This window comes from Cololabis saira, chromosome 8 (genome assembly GCF_033807715.1).
Source record: "Cololabis saira isolate AMF1-May2022 chromosome 8, fColSai1.1, whole genome shotgun sequence".
Taxonomy (NCBI): domain Eukaryota; kingdom Metazoa; phylum Chordata; class Actinopteri; order Beloniformes; family Belonidae; genus Cololabis; species Cololabis saira.
This window is the reverse complement of record NC_084594.1, coordinates 1,272,927-1,291,243: the sequence shown is the minus strand read 5'-3', so window position 1 is coordinate 1,291,243 and position 18,317 is coordinate 1,272,927. Positions and strand designations below refer to the sequence as shown.

The 18,317-nt window shown below is 47.4% G+C and overlaps 2 protein-coding genes across 2 annotated transcripts; one reads left to right on the top strand and one right to left on the bottom strand.

The window, feature by feature from the left end:
* Window positions 1-2,484: 2,484 nt before the first annotated feature.
* map1lc3a (microtubule-associated protein 1 light chain 3 alpha) lies at window positions 2,485-6,582 on the bottom strand. The gene is made up of 4 exons (XM_061728333.1): window positions 6,349-6,582; window positions 4,704-4,759; window positions 3,532-3,638; window positions 2,485-2,651 (listed from the first exon to the last, which is right to left on the bottom strand). The coding sequence occupies exons 1-4, from the start codon at window positions 6,386-6,388 to the stop codon at window positions 2,489-2,491; spliced, it is 366 nt and encodes a 121-aa protein (XP_061584317.1). The 5' UTR covers window positions 6,389-6,582; the 3' UTR covers window positions 2,485-2,488.
* A 1,484-nt stretch (window positions 6,583-8,066) lies between these two features.
* On the top strand, window positions 8,067-17,548 carry rbm15b (RNA binding motif protein 15B). The gene is made up of 2 exons (XM_061726566.1): window positions 8,067-8,496; window positions 14,521-17,548. Exons 1-2 carry the CDS (start codon window positions 8,227-8,229, stop codon window positions 16,696-16,698), a joined length of 2,448 nt encoding a protein of 815 aa, XP_061582550.1. The 5' UTR covers window positions 8,067-8,226; the 3' UTR covers window positions 16,699-17,548.
* The last annotated feature ends 769 nt before the right edge of the window (window positions 17,549-18,317 follow it).

Here is an 18,317-nt window from a genome sequence, read left to right as displayed (position 1 = left end):
TCTACCGTCATGGTATCAATCATTAATATGTGTGCAGACAAGGGAAGAAAAAAAATAAAAAATAAAAAAATAAAAAATAAATAAATAATACATCCATGGGTAAAACCGACAAAAACGAGAGGGACCTGACTGCAGGCAAGATGGCTGACAAGGACGCGGCCATACTTCCATCCATACAGGAAGTTGGTCTTCTTCGTGTATATTATTCAAATATGACGGATGTAGTTTACAAGCGGCCATAAAACGAACGTATGGATGGAAGTATGGATGGAAGTATGGATGGAAGTATGGATGGACGTATGGATGGACGTATGGATGGACGTATGGATGGACGTATGGATGGACGTATGGCCGCGCCCTTGTCGGCCATCTTGCCTGCAGTCAGGTACTCTTGACAAAAACGGGTCAAATCGTCCAAAGCTGCAGTTTCTGCCGTTCAAAAGCAGGAACTACAAATAAATAAATAAAATAAATAAAAATGAAGACTGTTTTTCTTTTTATGGTATTTCTTTATTGGCAGATTGTTTACATCACGTGACAGTGTTTTCCCGCCATCGGCGGCGTCGTCAGAAGCTAAAAGAACACGCGGGGCCTCGTCCCGTCATCACGTCACGTGATCGTTGACACGTTTGTTCAAACACTCGGAGAAAAACATCTAAAAAACAACTTCTAAGAGGAAAACAACCAAAAGATAAAGTCGGTTACATTTATATTAAAAAAAGTCCGAACGTTGCGTGTTTGTAGTGACGAGGAGCAGACCATAAAAACAAACATCGTAGTCTTTTTCTACCAAAACTCAAATATTTATCATCATTAATGTGCAAAGAAGCTCGTTTTCTACTTTAAATTGTGTATATATGTATATATATATATATATATATATATATATATATATATATATATATATATGACGTGTGTATGGAGGATTTTTAGTGCCAAAATTAGATAAATACATCATTCATTCATTAAAATTGGAATTAAATATGTCATTAATTCATTAAAATATCATTAATTTTGATGTGCAGGGAATCCGCCCACTGAGTTTGACATTTCATGATTCACACGCAACACAAGATCATTAATTAAATGTGTCATTAATTAATTAAATACTGAAATAATTAAATATATGTTTTTACTTCAAATGAATTGTATTTTAATTAATTACATATTTAATTCCAATTTTAATTGACACATTTAATTAATTAATTAATGTCATATTTCATTCCCATTTTAATTAATTAATGACACATTTAATTAATGATGTATTTATTTAATTTTGGCACAAAAAATCCTCCATATGTGTGAAGCTCCACCCATCGCGGCAGCGGCGGATTGATGCTAATATGTGTGTGTGAGTGCGTGTGTGTGTGTGTGTGTGTGTGTGTGTGTGTGTGTGAGTGTGTGTGTGTGCATGTGTGTGTGTGTGTGTGCGTGCGTGCGTGTGTGTGCGTGCGTGTGTGTGCGTGAGTGTGTGTGTGTGTGTGTGTGTGTGTGTGTGTGTGTGTGTGTGTGTGCGTGCGTGCGTGTGTGTGCGTGTGTGTGTGTGTGTGCGTGTGTGTATGTGTGTGTGTGTGTGCGTGCGTGTGCGTGCGTGCGTGCGTGCGTGTGTGTGTGCGTGTGTGTATGTGTGTGTGTGTGTGTGTGTGTGTGTGTGCGTGTGTGTGCGTGCGTGCGTGCGTGTGTGTGTGCGTGTGTGTGCGTGTGTGTATGTGTGTGTGTGTGTGTGTGTGTGTGTGTGTGTGTGTGTGTGTGTGCGTGCGTGCGTGCGTGCGTGTGTGTGTGTGTGTGTGCGTGTGTGTGTGTGTGTATGTGTGTGTGTGTGTGTGTGTGTGCGTGTGTGTGTGTGTGTGTGTATATGTGTGTGTGTGTGTGTGTGCGTGTGTGTGTGTGTGTATGTGTGTGTGTGTGTGTGTGTGTGCGTGTGTGTGTGTGTGTGTGTATATGTGTGTGTGTGTGTGTGTGCGGTTGCCGGACCGGTTGGACTCGGTTGGTTCCATCCAATCACAGCAAGCCTTCTCAAACTGGGCCGTGTTAGCGCCCCCTGGCGAGCGGCGGCGCTGCGGGGACAACGCGAATACCCACAATCCCCGGCTGCTACGACCGCGGCGACGCCCGGTTTACGGTTAACAACAAAGCTGTGAGAAGTTCAAAAAACTATTCTCGCAAAAAAAAACGCCAAAAAAGATTAAAAACGACTAAAACGAGGCGGCGCGGCGTCCGCGCCTCAGACAGGAAGTGACATCCTGACCTCTTTCACGAGCAGGGATCAATCACTCAATCAATCAATCAATCGGTGGATTAACGGGCGGCGGGGCGGCCGCTACAGACGGCTACACCCTTTCAAAATAAGAGACCTTGGAGCAGAAATGAAGGTGGAATCGGAGGCGTGATGTCACACAGGAAGTCCCCTGGTGGCGGTGGAGGTGAGGTCCCCCCCCCTCCTGGCCCCGCCCCCCCCCCCAGCACCCCAGGGTGCCCTCCGCCCCCCTCAGCACCCGAAGGTCTCCTGCGAGGCATACACCATGTACAGGAAGCCGTCCTCGTCTCTCTCCTGCTCGTAGATCTGGGAGATGGAGCTGGAGACGGAGACCAGACTGTGCTGGTTCACCAGCAGGAAGAACGCCTGGGTGGGGGTGAGCTGCAGCCGCCGCCTGGGGGTCAAAGGTCAGATCAGAGGTCAGGGGTCAGATATGGGGGGTTGAGCTGCAGTGTTAGCGTCGCTACATTGGCTACCTGTAAAATTCAGAATCCAATTTAAAATTGTATTACTTGCATATAAAGCCCAAAACGGCTCAGCTCCGCAGTATTTACAAGACCTGATAGTGCCTTATGTTCCTGGCAGAGCTCTCCGCTCTCAGGGTGCAGGTTTACTCGTAGTTCCTAGAGTATCTAAATGTAGATTTGGAGGGCGGGCGTTCTGCTATCAGGCACCACTACTATGGAACCAACTTCCAATCTGGGTTAAGGAGGCTGACACCACCTCCACCTTTAAAACTAAACTTAAAACCTTTCTGTTTAGTAAAGCCTATAGTTAGTGTTTAGTAAACCTCTAGCTGGTGTTGGTAAATCTCTAGGTAGTGTAAACTCTAGTGTGTTAGAGTCAGTAGTCATAGTTGCAGCTATAGAACAAGACTATAATAGTTAGTCTCAAATATAGCTTGGTGGTGGATATGCTGCTATAGGCCTATGCTGCAGGGGGGACCGACATGATCCGCTGGGCGGTGCCTCTCACCCTTCTTCTCCTCTCCTCTTCCCTTCCTCTCTTCTCCATTTCCATTTTTATTTATTATAAATATCTCATTGCTATCGTTTTTGTCCATCGCTCCTGTAGTTTCTTGTGCAGGTCCCCCTTTTTTCTCTTTTGTGCATGTTTGCAGGCCGGAGCCTCGGGAGCTGCGTTCTGGCCTGTGTTCCCGCCCCCCCCCATCCCCGGTCATCCCGCTGCTGCTTCCACCTGCCTACGTGGATGTCTGCTGTTGCTGCTGACGATCAGGGGGTCAGAGGTCAGAGGTCAGAGGTCAGGGGTCTCACCTGATGATCTTGACCAGCTCACTCATGTTGACGTGATCCGGAACCAGGAACTTGGTTTTGTCCAGAACCGGCAGCTGCTTCTCCCCCTTGTACCTCTCAATGATCACCTGGAGAGAGAAGGGGGGTCAGCTGGACCTGGTCCTGGTCCTGGTCCTGGACCTGGTCCTGGTCCTGGTCCTAACCTGAATCCTGGTCCTGGTCTGGAGTCTAATCCTGACTAGCGCTGCAACGATTCGTCGACGTTGTTGACAAAACTCGATAATCAAAATTGTCTCCAGACGTGTTTTTCCAACGGAGTGAGACGTCAATTCAATACAATCTCTGCCCAGAGTCGCGCAGCGCGATAGCGTCAGCGCGATAGCGTCAGCACGATAGCGTTGCAGCGCGATAGCGTGAGCACGATAGCGCCGCAGCGCGATAGCGTCAGCGCGATAGCGTCAGCACGATAGCGTTGCAGCGCGATAGCGTGAGCACGATAGCGTCGCAGCGCGATAGCGTCAGCGCGATAGCGTCAGCACGATAGCGTTGCAGCGCGATAGCGTGAGCACGATAGCGTCGCAGCGCGATAGCGTCTCAGCACGATAGCGTCTCTGCTAGCAGTGGCGTCTCAGTGCAGCGCGATAGCGTCTCAGCACGATAGCGTCTCTGCTAGCAGTGGCGTCTCAGTGCAGCGCGATAGCGTCTCAGCAGCTGCGAGTAACAAAACTTCAAAAGTTTGGGAGCATTTTAGCCTTGGATACGACGAATAAAAAGACTTGCAAGGTTTGCAAAGCCGACGTTGCTTTCACAGAAGCACGTCGGTAATGCATTTGAAGAGAAAGCACGTCGGAGTGTTGAACGAGACGGACTCGCCTTGGTAAGATATTAAACATATTTTGGCTTTAAAAGAGCTTTAACGTTATGCCTAATTATATAATTAAATGCATGTAGTCCGAAGAAGTTGAATAAAATATCTACTTTTCATTGAATTCGTCATCTTTCTTGTGTTTATTATCATTTGCCACATAATTAAAGCAACCTTATACTAAATAAAAAATAAATTACTAATTATCCGATCAGTCGACTAATGGTTTCAACAGTCGGTGACTAGTCGACTATTAAAATAGTGGTTAGTTGCAGCCCTAGTCGTATCGGTACTAGAAATCAGCAAGTACACAGATTAAAATACTTACGGGGATCTTGTTGGGGTGCTGCTCCCGGATCTGCTGCACCTCCTTGCACCGGTCAGCTGTGGAGACAAACACGTCAACAACAACAATAACACCACCAGGGTTCCTGGCTACAGAAACGGTTCCTGCTTCGCCGTTTAGCTTCGTCAGACTTCACCAGAGCTGATCTGAACTACAGCGCTGCCTCCAGGGATCCGACCAATCAGGAGCCACGAGAGCTTCTGCTCATTTTACAGGACCAATAAGCCCCGCCCCCTGGTGTCGGTTTACAGCGTGACATCAGCACGTCTGCCCCGCCCCCTGGTGTCAGGTTACAGCGTGACATCAGCCCGTCTGCCCCGCCCCCTGGTGTCTCCGCCCCCTGGTGTCCCTTTGAGAAAAAAGTTGAAATGTCAAGGAAAAAGTCGAGAAAAAAGTCAAAATTTTGTGAATAAAGTTGAAATGTTGAGAAAAAATACGAAATTTCGACTTTATTCTTGAAATTTTGACTTTTTTCGCGAAGTGTCAGTTCGAGAAAAAATTTGAAATGTCTAGATTAATGTTGAAGTACAATTTCGAGAAAAATGATGAAATGTCAAGGAAAGTGACGAAATGTCGAGAAAAAGTCGCAATGTCGAGGAAAAAGTCAAAATTTTGTGAATAAAGTTGAAATGTTGAGAAAAAAAGGCGAAATTTCGACTTTATTCACGAAATTTCGACTTTGTTCTTGAAATTTTGACTTTTTTCGTGAAGTGCACAATAAAAAAATGACGTCAGCCCGTCTGCCCCGCCCCCTGGTGTCTCCGCCCCCTGGTGTCTCCGCCCCCTGGTGTCTCCGCCCCCTGGTGTCTCCGCCCCCTCGTGTCTCCGCCCCCTCGTGTCTCCGCCCCCTGGTGGTGTCTCCGCCCCCTGGTGACTCCGCCCCCTGGTGTCTCCGCCCCCTGGTGTCAGTTCGAGAAAAAAGTCGAAATGTCTAGATTAATGTTGAAGTACAATTTCGAGAAAAATTACGAAATGTCGAGGAAAAAGTCGCAATGTCGAGAAAAAGTCGAAATTTCGAGGAAAAAGTCGAAATGTCGAGGAAAAAGTCGAAGTGTCGAGAAAAAAGTCGAAATGTCGAGAAAAAAGTCGAAATGTCTAGATTAATGTTGAAGTACAATTTCGAGAAAAATGACGAAATGTCGAGAAAAAAGTTGAAATGTCGAGAAAAAAGACGCAATGTCGCGTAAAATGTCGAAATGTCGAGAAAAAAGTCGAAATGTCGAGAAAAAAGTCGAAATGTTGAGAAAAAAGGCAAAATTTCGACTTTACTCACGAAATTTCGACTTTATTCTTGAAATGTCTACTTTTTTCTCGAAGTGCACAATAAAAAAAAATGACGTCGGCCCCGCCCCCTGTTGTCTCCGCCCCCTGCTGGCTCCGCCCCCTGGTGTCGGGTTACACCGTGACGTCAGCAGGTGTGCTGGATAATGTCCTCACATGTTGTTTTTTTCCTGCACAAACACCAAACTACGGGCTCAACAGCAGGTAGTTTCCCGGCCCAGAACCCGCCCGAACCCTAACCCTCCCTGGAGACGGTTGTCATCGTTTACGGGCCGGTATTTAGCAGGAAAAACACGGTTAAATGGCTCCTGGTGGAGGTTTCTGCAGCAGAGGCTTCACTGCTCACCGAAGGTCCTGCGCTGCTTGAAGGGCCTGTCGGAGGGCATGTCTGGTCCTGGTCCTGGTCTGGTCTGGTCCTGGTCTAGTCCTGGTCCTGGTTCTGGTCTAGTGCTGGTTCTAGTTCTGGTTCTAGTTCTAGTTCTGGTTCTGGTTTTGATCTGGCTCGGGCGTCTCGGACAAAACAAAGCAGTGAACTAAGCCGAGGTTGTGACGTCACCGTTTAAAGGGGCCGCCGCTACATAGACATGAATCCGTACACGCATGCGCAGACGCTCCATGGAGCTGCTGCGATACGTCAACGACGCCGCCATATTTGATGTGGCAAGACTGCGCTGTAAACTAATACAAGTGAATGGACGTATTTTCATAAAGCACCTTTCTACAAAGAAATGTACGTTTTACGTCTCATTTATTCATTCACACACGCACTAATATACTTGGGAAACAGTTAGGCAACAAATATAATATATTTAATTTTCTCAGATGGCAGAAATAAGAACTTTATTGATCCCACATAGGAGTAATTCATGTTATATCAGCTACAGAGAACAAGGTAGTGCCGAAAAACTATATATATCCCCCTCACAAAAATAATAAAAAAATAGAGAAACATATTTTCTCATCAACAAAACAAATTTTAAATGTTCAAATAACAAAATAACATATTTGAACCATTTTTCATACAATAAAATAACTGCAAAAATCTGAAAAATGGTTCAAATATGTTATTTTGTTACTTGAAAAATGTAAAATATGTTTATGTAAAATATGCAAGCATTTCAACTTTAATTCACGAAATTGTGATAGTGAAAAAAAAATCTTCCTCATCTAAAATATTATTTTTATTTTTCTCCTGCCTGGCCCTGATACCTTTCCGTACGTTTTAGAGTTTGTATTTTTATTTTTATTCATTTTTTTATTTTTAAAAGAGCGAATGATAATAAAAACGTTAAATGAAGTTGTTAATCTGTCAGTTTTATGTGAATAAATGTTTTATCTGGGTCCCCCCTCCAGGACCAGGGACCCTTAACTCGGTGGTATTTTGGAGTTTTTATTTTTATTTTTATTCCATTTTAATTTTTTTTGTTATTTATTTATATTTTATTAATATTTTTTTTGTTATTTATATATAAATACATTATATTACATTATATATGTATGTATTTATTTATTTGTTTTTTATTCCACGCCCTTAAAATAACATACATACATATATATACATACATACATATATATACATATATACATACATATATATATATATATATATATATATATATATATATATATATATATATATATATATATATATATATATATATATATATATATATATATATATATATATGTATTTCCGCCCACCTCCTCCTCCCTCTCTGCTTCTGTCCATCCTCCCTCCCCGTGTTTTGTTCTGGGCATTACTTGTTTTTATTAGATTATAGTGTTTTTTAAAGTGTTTCCTTTCCAAAAAAAAAACAAAAAAAAAACTCAGTTCTTGGTGGTATTTCCTTTTGAAGTTTGTATTTTTATTCATTTTTTATTTTTTAAACAGAAATTGTGAATAAAACCGTTACACGACGTCGCGTATCTGTTTCATGTTGATAAACCGAGAAAAAACAAAACATTGGAACGTCATGACGTCATGACGCAGCAGCGACGTCGCTACGTCCCTACGTCCTACGTCCCTACGTCACCACGTCGCCGCCTCCGTCGGGCACCAGCAGCATTCCTATTGTCCAAGATGGCGGCGGCGGTGCAGCCTCTCCGCTGCTGCTGATGTTCCCGCAGCCGTTTCCGTTGGTTTTCCGGCGCGTTGCTCTTGAGCCGCGGCAGCAGCAGCAGCACCCGCACCCCCAGCACCCCCAGCAGCCCCAGCAGCCCCAGCATGAAGCGGCAGCCCAGCCCGCCCAGGGCCAGTAAGCGGCCGCGGGACGGCGCGTCCCGGCGGGAGCCGCGCAGCGGCCGCGAGGAGCGCGCCGCCGAGCGCGCGGCCGCGGAGCTGCACCACAGGCACGAGCTCGGCCTGCTGGGGCGGCTGCCGCCGCTGCGCGGCCCCGCGGCCGGGGGGGCCGGCAGGGCCGAGCCCACGGCCCCCCCGGCCGCGGGGCCGCGCCTGGAGTACAAGACGCTGCTGATCAGCAACGTGGGCGCGCAGGTGAGTGATCGATTCTCTAATACTGCAATATGTCCACTAGGGGGAGTGATTGATACTCCAGTACTCCAATATGTGAGTGTAGGTGAGTGATCCATACTTCCAATACTCCAGTACTGCAATATGTCCACTAGGGGGAGTGATCAATACTCCGATATGTTCCAATATGTCCACTAAGGGGAGTTATCAATACTCCAATACTCCGATATGTGAGTGATCAATACTCCAATACTCCGATATGTGAGTGTAGGTGAGTGATCGATAGGGGTGGGTATTGGGAAGGACCTCACGATACGATACGCATCACGATACTTGAGCCACGATACGATACACATTGCGATATCCCGATTATTATATTCTACATAGTTCACCGAAAAATGTAAAAATGCATTACACATCTTAAAATCAGAGTTGTATAAATGTACATCAGATGATAGTGATGGATCTTAAAATCAGAGTTGTATAAATGTACATCAGATGATAGTGATGGATCTTAAAATCCCAGTTGCACGTTCATCAGATTATAGTGACAATTCATGGGACAAACTGAGTCAAAACAATGTTTTATTATAACTATACAAGCTAAAGTTACAACATATTTGTATATGTTTTTCATATTATTTACATCATATGAAATTAACATTAAATTTAGTATGAGGTTGCTTTAATTATGTGGTAAATGATAATAAACACAAGAAAGATGGAACTAAAACCAAGGACAGGCACAGTGATCAGTCAGTATAGATATAAATCCATAAATAAATAAACCTCTGGCCATTATTTTTCATTTTTTAAGGACAGGCAATTGTGTTATATAAAAAATAAATTATAAAATGAAATAAAACGTGAAATAAAACCTGAGCTCAGTGCAGGGCCCTCCCGGGGTTGGTAGAGAGTGACAATGCCCAGGACTGTCACTTAGGAGCACTGGGTGATAGGATGGGAGAAAGATCGGGGATAAAAAATATTTAAAAAAAATATCGATATTGAATCAGCTGGAAAAGTATTGCGATATATTGCCATATCGATATTTTTGCCCACCCCTAGTGATCAATACTCCAGTACTGCAGTATGTGAGTGATCAATACTCCGATATGTGAGTGATCAATACTCCAGTACTCCGATATGTGAGTGATCAATACTCCAATATGTGAGTGATCAATACTCCAGTACTCCGATATGTGAGTGATCAATACTCCAATACTGCAATATGTGAGTGATCAATACTCCAATATGTGAGTGATCAATACTCCGATATGTGAGTGATCAATACTCCAGTACTCCGATATGTGAGTGATCAATACTCCAATATGTGAGTGATCAATACTCCAGTACTCCGATATGTGAGTGATCAATACTCCAATACTGCAATATGTGAGTGATCAATACTCCAATATGTGAGTGATCAATACTCCGATATGTGAGTGATCAATACTCCAGTACTCCGATATGTGAGTGATCAATACTCCAATATGTGAGTGATCAATACTCCAATATGTGAGTGATCAATACTCCAATACTGCAATATGTGAGTGATCAATACTCCAATATGTGAGTGATCAATACTCCAGTACTCCAATATGTGAGTGATCAATACTCCAGTACTCCGATATGTGAGTGATCAATACTCCAATATGTGAGTGATCAATACTCCAGTACTCCGATATGTGAGTGATCAATACTCCAATACTGCAATTTGTGAGTGATCAATACTCCAATATGTGAGTGATCAATACTCCAATACTGCAATATGTGAGTGATCAATACTCCGATATGTGAGTGATCAATACTCCAGTACTCCGATATGTGAGTGATCAATACTCCAATATGTGAGTGATCAATACTCCAATACTGCAATATGTGAGTGATCAATACTCCAATATGTGAGTGATCAATACTCCAGTACTCCAATATGTGAGTGATCAATACTCCAATACTGCAATATGTGAGTGATCAATACTCCAATATGTGAGTGATCAATACTCCGATATGTGAGTGATCAATACTCCAGTACTCCAATATGTGAGTGATCAATACTCCGATATGTGAGTGATCAATACTCCAGTACTCCAATATGTGAGTGATCAATACTCCAGTACTCCAATATGTGAGTGATCAATACTCCAGTACTCTAATATGTGAGTGATCAATACTCCAGTACTGCAATATGTGAGTGATCAATACTCCAATATGTGAGTGATCAATACTCCAATACTCCAATATGTGAGTGTATGTGAGTGATCAATACTCTAGTACTCCAATATGTGAGTGATCAATACTCTAGTACTGTAATATGTGAGTGATCAATACTCCAGTACTCCAATATGTGAGTGATCAATACTCCAGTACTCCAATATGTGAGTGATCAATACTCCGATATGTGAGTGATCAATACTCCAGTACTCCAATATGTGAGTGATCAATACTCCAATATGTGAGTGATCAATACTCCAATATGTGAGTGATCAATACTCCAATATGTGAGTGATCAATACTCCAATATGTGAGTGATCAATACTCCAATATGTGAGTGATCAATACTCCAATACTCCAATATGTGAGTGTAGGTGAGTGATCAATACTCCAGTACTCCAGTATGTGAGTGATCAATACTCCAGTACTCCAATATGTGAGTGATCAATACTCCAATATGTGAGTGATCAATACTCTAGTACTGTAATATGTGAGTGATCAATACTCCAATACTCCAATATGTGAGTGATCAATACTCCAATATGTGAGTGATCAATACTCCAATACTCCGATATGTGAGTGATCAATACTCCAGTACTCCCATATGTGAGTGATCAATACTCCAGTACTCCAATACGTGAGTGTAGGTGAGTGATCAATACTCCAATACTCTAATATGTGAGTGTAGGTGAGTGATCAATACTCCAGTACTCCAGTATGTGAGTGATCAATACTCCAGTACTCCAATATGTGAGTGATCAATACTCCAATATGTGAGTGATCAATACTCTAGTACTGTAATATGTGAGTGATCAATACTCCAGTACTCCCATATGTGAGTGATCAATACTCCAATATGTGAGTGATCAATACTCCAATACTCCGATATGTGAGTGATCAATACTCCAGTACTCCCATATGTGAGTGATCAATACTCCAATATGTGAGTGATCAATACTCCAATACTCCGATATGTGAGTGATCAATACTCCAGTACTCCCATATGTGAGTGATCAATACTCCAGTACTCCAATACGTGAGTGTAGGTGAGTGATCAATACTCCAGTACTACCATATGTGAGTGATCAATACTCCAGTACTCCAATACGTGAGTGTAGGTGAGTGATCAATACTCCAGTACTACCATATGTCCACTAGGGGGAATCAAACACAGCGGATAGAAACACTAAATTAAAGCTGCACAGCAGCTCAATACCGAGTCTGATGACACCACCCACATGTCTTTATCAACCTGTTCAAAAGTCAATACAGAGTCTGATGACTCCACCCACATGTCTTTATCACAACCTGTTCAAAAGTCAATACAGAGTCCGATGACACCACCCACATGTCTTTATCAACCTGTTCAAAAGTCAATACAGAGTCTGATGACTCCACCCACATGTCTTTATCACAACCTGTTCAAAAGTCAATACCGAGTCTGATGACTCCACCCACATGTCTTTATCAACCCGTTCAAAAGTTACTGCAGAAAGAAGGAACTATCAAAGATGGACCAATTAGATGAAGGGGGGGCGCTTTTTGGCATCTATCGTTGCCACGGTAACGCTTTTGACTGAGAACACATGCATAGCGTATAAAATCACAAAATGAAGGCTGCAAGCAGCAATGAATGGGCCCTCGCAATTTTCACCAATAAAGGTCAAGGACTCAAAACCGAGTCCGATGACACCACCGACATGTGTTTATCACAACCCGTTCAAAAGTTATATCAGAAAGTAGGAACTATCAAATATGGACCAATCAGATGAAGGTGGGTGTGCTTTTTGGCATCTATCTTACTGAGAAAAGTAATGCGTGTAGTCGCAGGATGGAGACGCACATTTTGATGTATAACACACCTGGGTGCACGTTACGGTTCGGGCCGTATTAAATGGCAGAAGAAATGGCATAAATTGCGCCAAAATTACACAATTAATTCAAAATGCGCCTGGAGTACAAGACGCTGCTGATCAGCAACGTGGGCGCGCAGGTGAGTGGAGGCAATACTTTAATGTCCACTAGGGGAAATCAAACACATGCATAGCGTGTAAAAACACTACATTTAAAGCTGCAATCAGCGATGAACGGGCGTGCAAATTTGACACCACCCACGACTCTTTATGTCAAACCATTCAAAAGTTATAGCAGAAAGTAGGAACTATCAAATATGGACCAATCAGAAAGAGAGGCGGGGCTAATTCAGGCCAATGAAGTTCAGGGAGTCAAAACTAAGGCTGCTTTCAGACCTGTGGCCCGTTTGCTTTGTTCCAATTCAGGGGATAAATCGATACAGTTGTTTCGTTTCTCGTTTGTGGGGTTTGTGTTCACAACCGTCTGTACCGGTTCAAAGCTGTTAACAAATGCCATGAACCAGCTGTTCTCTGATTGGTCAGAAATCAAGGGAGGAGTTTCCTCTTCCGCACCCCGGGATAAACAATACGCCCCTTTCACAGAGAGGGCGCAAAGGGCAGACGCCGCCGGCTTTCCCATTCATTTATGTGCGACCGGCACAAGACAGGACCGCTCTGCGGGTGAGAGGGCGCCTGCCGCGGCTCTACGGGTGAGAGGGCGCCTGCCGCGGCGTCTGCGCTGCAAACCCTACCCGAATTGAACATTGTTTAATTCCTCCGTGACGCGCTGGGACGACATCTCGGCACGTCCAATAGGAGAGAAGGGGGTGGAGGCTTCACCGACTCTTCTCTCTGCGCCGCGGTCGCACATACACATGAATGGAGTTGTGTCGGTTGCTGTGTCGATTATGTTCTCACTACAAATAAAAAAAAACAACCACTCCATGTCTGGAATGGAAGCTTGTTTTGTGCCGCTTCCGAGCGCGATTGCTGTGTTCAGATAAACAAAACGATCCGATCTTTAGGGGGAAACGCTCCCTGTTCCGGAACAACTGCTCCAAACGGGACAGAGGTGAAAGCTCCCTGAGTCCGATGACACCACCCACGAGTCTTTATATCAAACCATTCAAAAGTTATGGCAGAAAGTAGGAACTATCAATTATGGACCAATCAGATGAAGGGGGGGTGGGCTTTTTGGCTTTTTGGACAGGTACTCTTAGTGCTGGGCGGTATGACCAAAAATTTATATCACCGTATTTTTCAAAATTATATCGGTTTCACGGTATATCACGGTATTTTTTTTTTCATGCACAACTGGGTGTTAACCACATTTTCTAATTATTTGGAAAGGAATTGCTGCAGTAAATTGTCTTAGAATGTTCTATTTTACTGTCAAATCAAATCAAATAAATTTGATTTAGGCTTTTCAAAGAAAAAAATCTTTCACAAAATTACAAGGTAGAAAATATTTATTGAACATAAAAAACTGAACATGTTTTAATTTCCAGCATTATGTTGTTTTGGTTCCACCTCCTGGTGAATGTTGGTAAAATTCTTATGTGGTTACTTTTTGGTTGGCCAACTATTTATGTTTGTGGTGCAACCGTTACGGAGCGTCTATTTCCTTATTTTACAAAACCGTTATTAATTGTTTGTTTTTTTTCCTACTTATTCCACCGAACACCCAAAGTGGGTTTATTTTGCCATTTTCAGCCGAACAATTTCTGTTACTGAACAATCGGTGCATCACTGCTGCTAAACAGTCCCCTCACTAACAGTGTCCAGCGGCGCTAGCGTAGCGCTACGTTCCCAACGTTGTGTAGCTACTGTACAAACTCACCGCTATTACGGTATATGAAACATTCATATCATAAGAAAAATAAACACCGGTATTCGGTATGAACCGGTATACCGCCCAGCACTAGGTAGTTTATTTAACAAGGATTTAATATTTAATAAACGATTGCTCTTCCGTCTCCAGGTGTCGGACGAGGACGTCGAGGACGCTCTTTTCCACGAGTTCAAGAAGTTCGGCGACGTGAGCGTGAAGCTGTCGCACACGCACGAGCACGGGCGCGTGGCCTACGTCAACTTCCGGCACCCGGAGGACGCCAAGGAGGCGCGGCACGCCAAGGCGTCGCGGCTGGTGCTGGGGGGGCCCCTGGGGGGGCCCCTGAAGGTGGAGCCCATGTACGTGAGGAGACGCAGCGCCACGCCGCCCCCCGAGACGGGCTACCTGCCCCTGCCGCCGCCCTACCCGTACCGGCAGCGCTCGCTGTCGCCGGAGGCCCCGCTGCGGGCCCCGCGGGGGGACCTGCGGGACCCCCGGGACCTGAGGGAGCTCAGGGACCTCCGGGACCTGCGGGACCTCCGGGACCTGCGGGCGCGGCACTACGCCCTGGAGTCCCTGACCCGGGACCGGGACCGGCTGCTGGACTACTACGGCATGCTGGACGAGCGGGGCCGGCCCTACGGGCTGGCGGCGGCGGCCCCGGCGCTAGCGCCGCCCGCCGAGGACCTGAAGCCCGAGGACGACCAGCGCGCGACCAGCAACCTCTTCATCGGCAACCTGGACGGCGGCGTGACGGAGGCGGAGCTGCGGCGCGGCTTCGACAAGTACGGCGCCATCGAGGACGTGGTGATCAAGCGGCCGGCGCGCGGCCAGGGCGGCGCCTACGCCTTCGTCAAGTTCCAGAACCTGGACATGGCGCACCGCGCCAAGGTGGCCATGCAGGGCCGGCCCATCTCGGGCGGCAGCGGCGGCAACCCCGTCAAGATCGGCTACGGCAAGGCCAACCCCACCACGCGGCTGTGGGTGGGCGGGCTCGGCCCCGGCAACTCGCTGGCCGCGCTGGCGCGCGAGTTCGACCGCTTCGGCAGCATCCGCAGCGTGGACTACGTGAAGGGCGACAGCTTCGCCTACGTGCAGTACGAGTCGCTGGACGCCGCGCAGGCCGCCTGCACGCAGATGCGCGGCTTCCCGCTGGGGGGGCCGGAGCGCCGGCTGCGCGTGGACTTCGCTAAAGTGGAGGAGGCGCCGCCGCTGCCGCCGGCGCGGGGCTTCCCCGCCGGCTACCAGCCCCCCGCTGCCGCCGCCGCGCTGGGCTACGAGCTTTTGGGCGAGACGTACGGCCGCCACCGCAGTCGCTCGCCGCCGCCGGCGCCCCACGCCCTGCTAGCGCTGCGGGACTTCTCCGGCAGCCCGCCCCCCCAGCGGCGGCCCCCCGAGGCGTTCGGCCGGCGGGGCCTCGGGGGGCGGAGCCGCAGCCGGAGCCGCGAGCGCTGGCTGAAAGAGCGCGAGGAGAGGCGGAGCCGGAGACGGAGCCGCAGCCGGAGCCCGGCGTCCCCCGACCGGGACAAGGACCGGGGCCGGTCCCGGCTGCGGGGGGGGCCGGGCTCCCCGGACGCCAGCCCGGACCGGGCCCGGGTCCGGGCCCCCGACTCCACCACGGAGCCGCGGGACCACACCCCGGAGCCCCGCCCCCCTGAGGACGAGGCCCCGCCCCCGCGCCACCACGGCAAGCGGTCGTCGGAGCACCTGAACAACCACCAGCGTAGCAGCGGCGGCGCTAGCGGTGGTGTTAGCAGCTCGCCCCCGCCGCCCAGCGACACCGCCCCCGCCCCCGCCTCGCTGTCGGAGTTCGCGGCGGCGGCGCTAGGTCGCACCTGGCGCGGCTTCTTCGCGCTGAAGAACAGCAGCTTCCCCACGGACCTGTACCTGCTGGACGGCGGCGCCGCCTTCTTCGCCGCCGTCATGCGTGACAGCCGCAGCCAGAACCAGAACCAGCTGAAGATCGCCCAGCGGCTGCGCATGGACCAGACCCGTCTGGACGAGGTGGCGCGCCGCATCAAGCTGGGCCGGCCCGACGGCTGCTTCTCCATCCTGCTGGCGCTGCAGGGCCCGCTGGACCGCGGCGCCGCGCCGCCGCAGCCCGGCCTGCAGGTGCGGCTGCTGCGCCACCTGGTCACCTACCTGCGCAACAAGGAGGCGGCCGGCGTGGTCAGCCTGCCCGCCGCCAAGGAGGGCGGGCCCGGCGCCATGCTGTACGCCTTCCCGCCCGGAACCTTCTCCCAGCAGTTCCTGACGGCGGCCCGGAGGACGGTGGGGAATCTGGACGAGGAGCACATGGTGGTCGTGATCGTCAACGACACTAACTGACCCGGGACCCGGACACACTACGTTCCTTCCTCCGCCGGGTCAGAACCGGGTCAGAACTCTCTGCTGCAGCGGAACTCGACACTAACTGTTTTTAAGCTTCTAACTTTATTCGTTTTTATCTTCTGTGACTCCACCGGATGTTTGTTTTGTACCGCCCACTTTTACCACCCAGGGCTGGAAGTAGCCGCCGCCGCGCGACCATGACGTTAGCACGCCGCCACCGTGACGCCACCGCGATGTTAGCGCGACGTTAGCGTGCTGCCAACGCGACGTTAGCGCGATGTTAGCGCCACACTAGCACGCCGCCACCGTGACGTTAGCGCGCCGGACTGCGATGTTAGCGCGATGTCAGCGCGCCGTTAGCACGACATTAGCATGTCGCCGACGCAACGTTAGCACGCCGCGACTGCGATGTTATGCGCGATGTCAGCGCGCCGTTAGCACGACATTAGCATGTTGCCAACGCGACGTTAGCGCGCTGCGACTGCGATGTTAGCACGATGTCAGCGCGTCGCCACCGCGACATTAGTGCAACATTAGCACGCCGCCACCGCAATGTTAGCGCGCCATCACCGTGACGTTAGCGCGCCGCGACTGCGATGTTAGCGCGACATTAGCACGCTTCCACCGCGATGTTAGCGCGACATTAGCGCGCCACCACCGCGATGTTAGCGCGACATTAGCGCACCACCAACGTGACGTTAGCGCGCCGCCACCGCGACGTTAGCGCACCGCCGCTCAACGCTACGTTCTCGCCTCGGCGGAATAACGAGCCTCAATGGCAACGCGAGGAAAGATTGTTTTTAATAACGAAATCATGACTTTTTACTTTGAGACGTTCAAACGTTAGAAAATCAACTAAACTCAAAAGAAAAAGAAGTCAGATTTAAAAAAAAAAAAAAAAAAAACGACTTTAAAAAACTTTCATGACTTAACTATTTTTTATTTGCTAATTCTTTTAGTCGGACGAGAATATTGTCTGAAAAACATTTTTTAAATAGATTTAAATAATAGAATTTAATAATTAAATTATAAAGTTGTGGACAAAATGAACTTTATTAATTTATGAATTTGTGCTGAAAGTCTGGTTTTCCACCAGGACCTACTGACCTCGTTTCTGTTCTGTCCCCGGATCAGAATCAGAGCTCGGAGCGAAGCAGCCGTGACGACACAAACGACAAATAATTAATAATTCTTTAATTCTTAATTAATTTCTTTAATTAATTAATTAAAGAATTAAAGCGCTAGCGCTGCTACCGGTTCTGTGGCTCGTATTCAATATGAAATTAAAACAAAGCGGGAGAAGAAGCTTCTGATGTCACATCCTGATCAGACGTCTGACTCCAACCCCCCGACCAATCGGTGGCCTGGAGTGTGATGACATCACAGCCCGACTCAGCCGTTAGAACCTCTGCAGAATAGATACAATATATAATAACAATAACAATAATAATAATAATAATAATAATAATAAATAATAGTTACAGAAAAGTATCAACTCCGACCCCTGGTGGAAAAGAACCACAAACGGCGGCGGCACCGAGCGGTTCAGCGGAGACGGATCGACACCCCCACGTTTACACGGGAAGTTTAATTCCTCTTTAATTCAGAATTAAAAT

Excerpts from the sequence above, each read along its gene's own strand:
- map1lc3a (XM_061728333.1), bottom strand. The coding sequence starts at position 6,388 with ATGCCCTCCGACAGGCCCTTCAAGCAGCGCAGGACCTTCG. Across the intron at positions 3,639-4,703 it reads AGCACCCCAACAAGATCCCC|GTGATCATTGAGAGGTACAA; the intron begins GTAAGTATTTTA and ends TTCTCTCTCCAG. Across the intron at positions 2,652-3,531 it reads GAGCTGGTCAAGATCATCAG|GCGGCGGCTGCAGCTCACCC; the intron begins GTGAGACCCCTG and ends TTTGACCCCCAG.
- rbm15b (XM_061726566.1), top strand. The coding sequence starts at position 8,227 with ATGAAGCGGCAGCCCAGCCCGCCCAGGGCCAGTAAGCGGCCGCGGGAC. Across the intron at positions 8,497-14,520 it reads TCAGCAACGTGGGCGCGCAG|GTGTCGGACGAGGACGTCGA; the intron begins GTGAGTGATCGA and ends TTCCGTCTCCAG.